This window comes from Ranitomeya imitator, chromosome 1 (assembly GCF_032444005.1).
Source record: "Ranitomeya imitator isolate aRanImi1 chromosome 1, aRanImi1.pri, whole genome shotgun sequence".
Taxonomy (NCBI): domain Eukaryota; kingdom Metazoa; phylum Chordata; class Amphibia; order Anura; family Dendrobatidae; genus Ranitomeya; species Ranitomeya imitator.
Window position 1 is genome coordinate 1,215,919,503 of NC_091282.1, and position 9,837 is coordinate 1,215,929,339.

A 9,837-nucleotide genomic window follows, 5' to 3' on the forward strand; every position below is an offset into this window, starting at 1 on the left:
GCCTGCGGTCAGGCTCCACACACGCACATCACAGCCTGCGGTCAGGCTCCACACACGCACATCACAGCCTGCGGTCAGGCTCCACACACGCACATCACAGCCTGCGGTCAGGCTCCACACACGCACATCACAGCCTGCGGTCAGGCTCCACACACGCACATCACAGCCTGCGGTCAGGCTCCACACACGCACATCACAGCCTGCGGTCAGGCTCCACACACGCACATCACAGCCTGCGGTCAGGCTCCACACACGCACATCACAGCCTGCGGTCAGGCTCCACACACGCACATCACAGCCTGCGGTCAGGCTCCACACACGCACATCACAGCCTGCGGTCAGGCTCCACACACGCACATCACAGCCTGCGGTCAGGCTCCACACACGCACATCACAGCCTGCGGTCAGGCTCCACACACGCACATCACAGCCTGCGGTCAGGCTCCACACACGCACATCACAGCCCAGTTTCCCCCTCACCCCGTGCACAGAGTCAGGCTCCACACAGCACAGTGGCCCCAGCACTACATGTAAAAGCAGTTTAAAAAAAATAAAGAAATAAAGAAACGTGAACACAAAGATATAAAAATATAGGATTTTATAAGGTACTCCTAAAATGAAGGCGAGGAGACGGATGGAAGCTTTCCCCCTTCCCCCCACAGTGGTGTGTCCACGCAGGTCAGGACAGACGTCCACACACCCGGGGTCAGCAGAGGGGTCTGTACTCCGCTCCATGATGCCCCCTGTATGATGGCGACCACAGATCTAGGACTTTGCCAGCTTCAGTGCCCACTCCAGCTCCTCCAGATGCCGCTCGCCCTGAGAGATCATCATCCGTATAGTGATCTGTGGGAAGACAGGGGGTCACGTGATCCCAGTACCTCACCATCACCTCCAGGCCCCATCACCCCCCAGGCCCCACCACCTCCAGGCCCCACCACCTCCAGGCCCCACCACCTCCAGGCCCCATCACCTCCAGGCCCCATCACCCCCAGGCCCCATCACCTCCAGGCCCCACCACCTCCAGGCCCCATCACCTCCAGGCCCCACCACCTCCAGGCCCCATCACCTCCAGGCCCCATCACCCAGCTCACCTCATCACTGCTCGTCTTGTTCCCACGAAACTCCCTCCGGGCCCATTCCCTCACGTAGGTGCGGTCCGCGGGGTCCGGGATACGGCGCACTGTGCGGAGAATCCGCCTGTACAGGCCCAGCACCCGCTGCCTGAACAGGAACTGGGGGCACAAAGGAATAATGGCACACGGACCCCGAGATGTGACAGCGGGGCGATGGGGCAGGAGGACCCACAAGCGGATATATCCCCCCACACACAGCATATACTGTATCCCCCCACACAGTATCCTCCCCCCGTATACACACGGTATCCTCCCCCGTATACACACGGTATCCTCCCCCCGTATACACACGGTATCCTCCCCCCGTATACACACGGTATCCTCCCCCCGTATACACACGGTATCCTCCCCCCGTATACACACGGTATCCTCCCCCCGTATACACACGGTATCCTCCCCCCGTATACACACGGTATCCTCCCCGTATACACACACTATCCTCCCCGTATACACACAGTATCCTCCCCGTATACACACACTATCCTCCCCGTATACACACGGTATCCTCCCCCCGTATACACACACTATCCTCCCCGTATACACACACTATCCTCCCCGTATACACACAGTATCCTCCCCGTATACACACACTATCCTCCCCGTATACACACGGTATCCTCCCCGTATACACACACTATCCTCCCCGTATACACACACTATCCTCCCCGTATACACACACTATCCTCCCCCGTATACACACACTATCCTCCCCGTATACACACACTATCCTCCCCGTATACACACACTATCCTCCCCGTATACACACACTATCCTCCCCCGTATACACACACTATCCTCCCCGTATACACACACTATCCTCCCCGTATACACACACTATCCTCCCCGTATACACACAGTATCCTCCCCCGTATACACACAGTATCCTCCCCCGTATACACACACTATCCTCCCCCGTATACACACACTATCCTCCCCCGTATACACACACTATCCTCCCCGTATACACACAGTATCCTCCCCCCGTATACACACAGTATCCTCCCCGTATACACACAGTATCCTCCCCGTATACACACAGTATCCTCCCCCCGTATACACACAGTATCCTCCCCCGTATACACACGGTATCCTCCCCCGTATACACACGGTATCCTCCCCGTATACACACAGTATCCTCCCCGTATACACACACTATCCTCCCCGTATACACACGGTATCCTCCCCGTATACACACACTATCCTCCCCCCGTATACACACAGTATCCTCCCCCGTATACACACACTATCCTCCCCCCGTATACACACAGTATCCTCCCCGTATACACACAGTATCCTCCCCGTATACACACAGTATCCTCCCCCCGTATACACACGGTATCCTCCCCCGTATACACACGGTATCCTCCCCCGTATACACACGGTATCCTCCCCCGTATACACACGGTATCCTCCCCGTATACACACAGTATCCTCCCCGTATACACACACTATCCTCCCCGTATACACACGGTATCCTCCCCGTATACACACACTATCCTCCCCCCGTATACACACAGTATCCTCCCCCGTATACACACACTATCCTCCCCCCGTATACACACAGTATCCTCCCCGTATACACACAGTATCCTCCCCCGTATACACACACTATCCTCCCCCCGTATACACACGGTATCCTCCCCGTATACACACACTATCCTCCCCCCGTATACACACGGTATCCTCCCCGTATACACACACTATCCTCCCCCCGTATACACACAGTATCCTCCCCGTATACAGACAGTATCCTCCCCCCGTATACACACGGTATCCTCCCCCCGTATACACACAGTATCCTCCCCGTATACACACAGTATCCTCCCCGTATACACACAGTATCCTCCCCGTATACACACAGTATCCTCCCCCCGTATACACACACTATCCTCCCCCGTATACACACGGTATCCTCCCCCGTATACACACAGTATCCTCCCCGTATACACACAGTATCCTCCCCGTATACACACAGTATCCTCCCCCCGTATACACACAGTATCCTCCCCCCGTATACACACAGTATCCTCCCCCCGTATACACACACTATCCTCCCCGTATACACACAGTATCCTCCCCCCGTATACACACAGTATCCTCCCCCCGTATACACACACTATCCTCCCCGTATACACACAGTATCCTCCCCCGTATACACACAGTATCCTCCCCGTATACACACACTATCCTCCCCGTATACACACAGTATTCTCCCCCCGTATACACACAGTATCCTCCCCGTATACACACAGTATCCTCCCCGTATACACACAGTATCCTCCCCCCGTATACACACACTATCCTCCCCCCGTATACACACTATCCTCCCCGTATACACACACTATCCTCCCCGTATACACACACTATCCTCCCCGTATACACACAGTATTCTCCCCCCGTATACACACAGTATCCTCCCCGTATACACACAGTATCCTCCCCGTATACACACAGTATCCTCCCCGTATACACACAGTATCCTCCCCGTATACACACAGTATCCTCCCCCCGTATACACACAGTATCCTCCCCCCGTATACACACAGTATCCTCCCCGTATACACACAGTATCCTCCCCGTATACACACAGTATCCTCCCCGTATACACACAGTATCCTCCCCCGTATACACACAGTATCCTCCCCCCGTATACACACAGTATCCTCCCCCCGTATACACACAGTATCCTCCCCGTATACACACAGTATCCTCCCCGTATACACACAGTATCCTCCCCGTATACACACAGTATCCTCCCCGTATACACACAGTATCCTCCCCGTATACACACAGTATCCTCCCCCCGTATACACACAGTATCCTCCCCGTATACACACAGTATCCTCCCCCCGTATACACACAGTATCCTCCCCCCGTATACACACAGTATCCTCCCCCCGTATACACACAGTATCCTCCCCCCGTATACACACAGTATCCTCCCCCCGTATACACACAGTATCCTCCCCGTATACACACAGTATCCTCCCCCCGTATACACACAGTATCCTCCCCGTATACACACAGTATCCTCCCCGTATACACACAGTATCCTCCCCGTATACACACAGTATCCTCCCCGTATACACACAGTATCCTCCCCGTATACACACAGTATCCTCCCCCCGTATACACACAGTATCCTCCCCGTATACACACAGTATCCTCCCCCCGTATACACACAGTATCCTCCCCCCGTATACACACAGTATCCTCCCCCCGTATACACACAGTATCCTCCCCGTATACACACAGTATCCTCCCCCCGTATACACACAGTATCCTCCCCGTATACACACAGTATCCTCCCCCCGTATACACACAGTATCCTCCCCGTATACACACAGTATCCTCCCCCCGTATACACACAGTATCCTCCCCCCGTATACAAAGTATCCTCCCCCCGTATACACACAGTATCCTACCCCCGTATACACACAGTATCCTCCCCCCGTATACACACGGTATCCTCCCCCCGTATACACACAGTATCCTCCCCGTATACACACAGTATCCTCCCCCCGTATACACACAGTATCCTCCCCCCGTATACACACAGTATCCTCCCCGTATACACACACTATCCTCCCCCGTATACACACACTATCCTCCCCCGTATACACACAGTATCCTCCCCCCGTATACACACGGTATCCTCCCCCCGTATACACACACTATCCTCCCCCCGTATACACACAGTATCCTCCCCCCGTATACACACACTATCCTCCCCGTATACACACAGTATCCTCCCCCCGTATACACACACTATCCTCCCCCGTATACACACAGTATCCTCCCCGTATACACACGGTATCCTCCCCCCGTATACACACAGTATCCTCCCCCCGTATACACACAGTATTCTCCCCGTATACACACACTATCCTCCCCCCGTATACACACAGTATCCTCCCCCGTATACACACGGTATCCTCCCCCCGTATACACACGGTATCCTCCCCCCGTATACACACGGTATCCTCCCCCCGTATACACACGGTATCCTCCCCGTATACACACAGTATCCTCCCCCCGTATACACACAGTATCCTCCCCCGTATACACACAGTATCCTCCCCGTATACACACAGTATCCTCCCCCCGTATACACACAGTATCCTCCCCCCGTATACACACGGTATCCTCCCCGTATACACACAGTATCCTCCCCCCGTATACACACAGTATCCTCCCCCGTATACACACACTATCCTCCCCGTATACACACACTATCCTCCCCCGTATACACACACTATCCTCCCCCGTATACACACAGTATCCTCCCCCCGTATACACACGGTATCCTCCCCCCGTATACACACACTATCCTCCCCGTATACACACGGTATCCTCCCCGTATACACAGTATCCTCCCCGTATACACACAGTATCCTCCCCCGTATACACACAGTATCCTCCCCCCGTATACACAGTATCCTCCCCCCGTATACACACAGTATCCTCCCCGTATACACACACTATCCTCCCCCCGTATACACACAGTATCCTCCCCCCGTATACACACAGTATCCTCCCCCGTATACACACAGTATCCTCCCCCCGTATACACACAGTATCCTCCCCCCGTATACACACAGTATCCTCCCCCCGTATACACACACTATCCTCCCCCCGTATACACACACTATCCTCCCCCCGTATACACACGGTATCCTCCCCCCGTATACACACAGTATCCTCCCCCGTATACACACAGTATCCTCCCCGTATACACAGTATCCTCCCCCCGTATACACACAGTATCCTCCCCGTATACACACAGTATCCTCCCCGTATACACACAGTATCCTCCCCGTATACACACAGTATCCTCCCCCCGTATACACACAGTATCCTCCCCCCGTATACACACAGTATCCTCCCCCCGTATACACACAGTATCCTCCCCCCGTATACACACAGTATCCTCCCCCCGTATACACACAGTATCCTCCCCCCGTATACACACAGTATCCTCCCCCCGTATACACACAGTATCCTCCCCCCGTATACACACAGTATCCTCCCCCCGTATACACACAGTATCCTCCCCCCGTATACACACACTATCCTCCCCGTATACACACACACTATCCTCCCCCCGTATACACACACTATCCTCCCCCCGTATACACACGGTATCCTCCCCCCGTATACACACGGTATCCTCCCCCCGTATACACACAGTATCCTCCCCGTATACACACAGTATCCTCCCCGTATACACACAGTATCCTCCCCGTATACACACAGTATCCTCCCCCGTATACACACAGTATCCTCCCCGTATACACACACTATCCTCCCCGTATACACACAGTATCCTCCCCGTATACACACAGTATCCTCCCCGTATACACACAGTATCCTCCCCCCGTATACACACACTATCCTCCCCGTATACACACAGTATCCTCCCCCCGTATACACACACTATCCTCCCCCGTATACACACAGTATCCTCCCCGTATACACACGGTATCCTCCCCCCGTATACACACGGTATCCTCCCCCCGTATACACACAGTATCCTCCCCCCGTATACACACAGTATCCTCCCCCCGTATACACACACTATCCTCCCCCGTATACACACAGTATCCTCCCCGTATACACACGGTATCCTCCCCCGTATACACACGGTATCCTCCCCGTATACACACAGTATCCTCCCCGTATACACACAGTATCCTCCCCGTATACACACAGTATCCTCCCCATATACACACAGTATCCTCCCCGTATACACACAGTATCCTCCCCCCGTATACACACAGTATCCTCCCCGTATACACACAGTATCCTCCCCGTATACACACAGTATCCTCCCCGTATACACACAGTATCCTCCCCATATACACACAGTATCCTCCCCGTATACACACAGTATCCTCCCCCCGTATACACACAGTATCCTCCCCGTATACACACAGTATCCTCCCCGTATACACACAGTATCCTCCCCGTATACACACAGTATCCTCCCCATATACACACAGTATCCTCCCCCCGTATACACACAGTATCCTCCCCGTATACACACAGTATCCTCCCCCCGTATACACACAGTATTCTCCCCATATACACACAGTATCCTCCCCCCGTATACACACAGTATCCTCCCCCCGTATACACACAGTATCCTCCCCCCGTATACACACACTATCCTCCCCCCGTATACACACGGTATCCTCCCCGTATACACACAGTATCCTCCCCATATACACACAGTATCCTCCCCATATACACACAGTATCCTCCCCCCGTATACACACAGTATCCTCCCCGTATACACACAGTATCCTCCCCCCGTATACACACACTATCCTCCCCGTATACACACAGTATCCTCCCCCCGTATACACACAGTATCCTCCCCGTATACACACAGTATCCTCCCCGTATACACACAGTATCCTCCCCGTATACACACAGTGTCCTCCCCGTATACACACGGTGTCCTCCCCGTATACACACGGTATCCTCCCCGTATACACACAGTATCCTCCCCCGTATACACACAGTATCCTCCCCCCGTATACACACAGTATCCTCCCCGTATACACACAGTATCCTCCCCCGTATACACACAGTATCCTCCCCCGTATACACACAGTATCCTCCCCCCGTATACACACAGTATCCTCCCCGTATACACACAGTATCCTCCCCGTATACACACAGTATCCTCCCCCGTATACACACAGTATCCTCCCCCCGTATACACACAGTATCCTCCCCGTATACACACAGTATCCTCCCCCCGTATACACACAGTATCCTCCCCCCGTATACACACAGTATCCTCCCCGTATACACACAGTATCCTCCCCCCGTATACACAGTATCCTCCCCCCGTATACACACAGTATCCTCCCCGTATACACACAGTATCCTCCCCCCGTATACACACAGTATCCTCCCCGTATACACACAGTGTCCTCCCGTATACACACAGTATCCTCCCCCCGTATACACACAGTATCCTCCCCCCGTATACACACAGTATCCTCCCGTATACACACAGTATCCTCCCCCCGTATACACACAGTATCCTCCCCCCGTATACACACAGTATCCTCCCCGTATACACACACTATCCTCCCCGTATACACACAATATCCTCCCCCGTATACACACGGTATCCTCCCCGTATACACACAGTATCCTCCCCCCGTATACACACAGTATCCTCCCCGTATACACACAGTGTCCCCCCGTATACACACAGTATCCTCCCCCCGTATACACACAGTATCCTCCCCGTATACACACAGTATCCTCCCCGTATACACACAGTATCCTCCCCGTATACACACAGTATCCTCCCCCCGTATACACACAGTATCCTCCCCCCGTATACACACAGTGTCCTCCCCGTATACACACAGTATCCTCCCCCCGTATACACACAGTATCCTCCCCGTATACACACAGTATCCTCCCCGTATACACACAGTATCCTCCCCCGTATACACACAGTATCCTCCCGTTCTCTCCCTCACTCTCACCTGTCTCAGGGTCGGAGAACCTGGTATCCGCGAGGCCATGACAGTTCACAGGTCACGTGACTAGTTCTCAAGCAGCCGCCATTTTGTTGGAGATCAACATATTTAAATCCCGGGCGTTCTCTACCAGCAGTGCGCAGGCGCGATACAACCTATAAATACATTTGTTATGTAGTTTCCCAATGCGACCACTAGAGGGAGAAAACTCCGCACAGACCTGCAGCAGCGTGACACGATGGCGCCCCCGTGTGTACACAGCCCGACACTGCAGGACGGGTATCTAATCCTATCCTGTGTGATACTGTCTGCTGAGCCGTGTATCTAATCCTATCCTGTGTGATACTGTCTGCTGAGCCGTGTATCTAATCCTATCCTGTGTGATACTGTCTGCTGAGCCGCGTATCTAATCCTCTCCTGTGTGATACTGACTGCTGAGCCGTGTATCTAATCCTCTCCTGTGTGATACTGACTGCTGAGCTGTGTATCTAATCCTCTCCTGTGTGATACTGACTGCTGAGCTGTGTATCTAATCCTCTCCTGTGTGATACTGCCTGCTGAGCCGTGTATCTAATCCTATCCTGTGTGATACTGACTGCTGAGCCGTGTATCTAATCCTATCCTGTGTGATACTATCTGCTGAGCCGTGTATCTAATCCTATCCTGTGTGATACTGACTGCTGAGCCGTGTATCTAATCCTCTCCTGTGTGATACTGTCTGCTGAGCCGTGTATCTAATCCTATCCTGTGTGATACTATCTGCTGAGCCGTGTATCTAATCCTATCCTGTGTGATACTGTCTGCTGACCTGTGTATCTAATCCTATCCTGTGTGATACTGACTGCTGAGCCGTGTATCTCATCCTCTCCTGTGTGATACTGTCTGCTGAGCCGTGTATCTAATCCTCTCCTGTGTGATACTGACTGCTGAGCCGTGTATCTAATCCTATCCTGTGTGATACTGACTGCTGAGCTGTGTATCTAATCCTCTCCTGTGTGATACTGTCTGCTGAGCCGTGTATCTAATCCTCTCCTGTGTGATAGTCTGCTGAGCCGTGTATCTAATCCTCTCCTGTGTGATACTGACTGCTGAGCCGTGTATCTAATCCTATCCTGTGTGATACTGACTGCTGGGCCGTGTATCTAATCCTCTCCTGTGTGATAGTCTGCTGAGCCGTGTATCTAATCCTCTCC

The 9,837-nt window shown here is 53.3% G+C and overlaps 1 protein-coding gene across 1 annotated transcript; it reads right to left on the bottom strand.

Annotated features, from left to right (window-relative positions):
- Positions 1-583: 583 nt before the first annotated feature.
- On the bottom strand, positions 584-8,790 carry LYRM2 (LYR motif containing 2). Its single transcript, XM_069745826.1, has 3 exons — positions 8,651-8,790; positions 1,095-1,235; positions 584-846 (listed from the first exon to the last, which is right to left on the bottom strand). Exons 1-3 carry the CDS (start codon positions 8,687-8,689, stop codon positions 766-768), a joined length of 261 nt encoding a protein of 86 aa, XP_069601927.1. The 5' UTR covers positions 8,690-8,790; the 3' UTR covers positions 584-765.
- Positions 8,791-9,837: the final 1,047 nt, after the last annotated feature.

Coding starts and splice junctions, on each gene's coding strand:
- LYRM2 (XM_069745826.1), bottom strand. CDS start 8,689: ATGGCCTCGCGGATACCAGGTTCTCCGACCCTGAGACAG. Junction 1,236..8,650: donor GTTCTCCGACCCTGAGACAG/GTGAGAGTGAGG, acceptor TTGTGCCCCCAG/TTCCTGTTCAGGCAGCGGGT. Junction 847..1,094: donor ACAAGACGAGCAGTGATGAG/GTGAGCTGGGTG, acceptor GTCTTCCCACAG/ATCACTATACGGATGATGAT.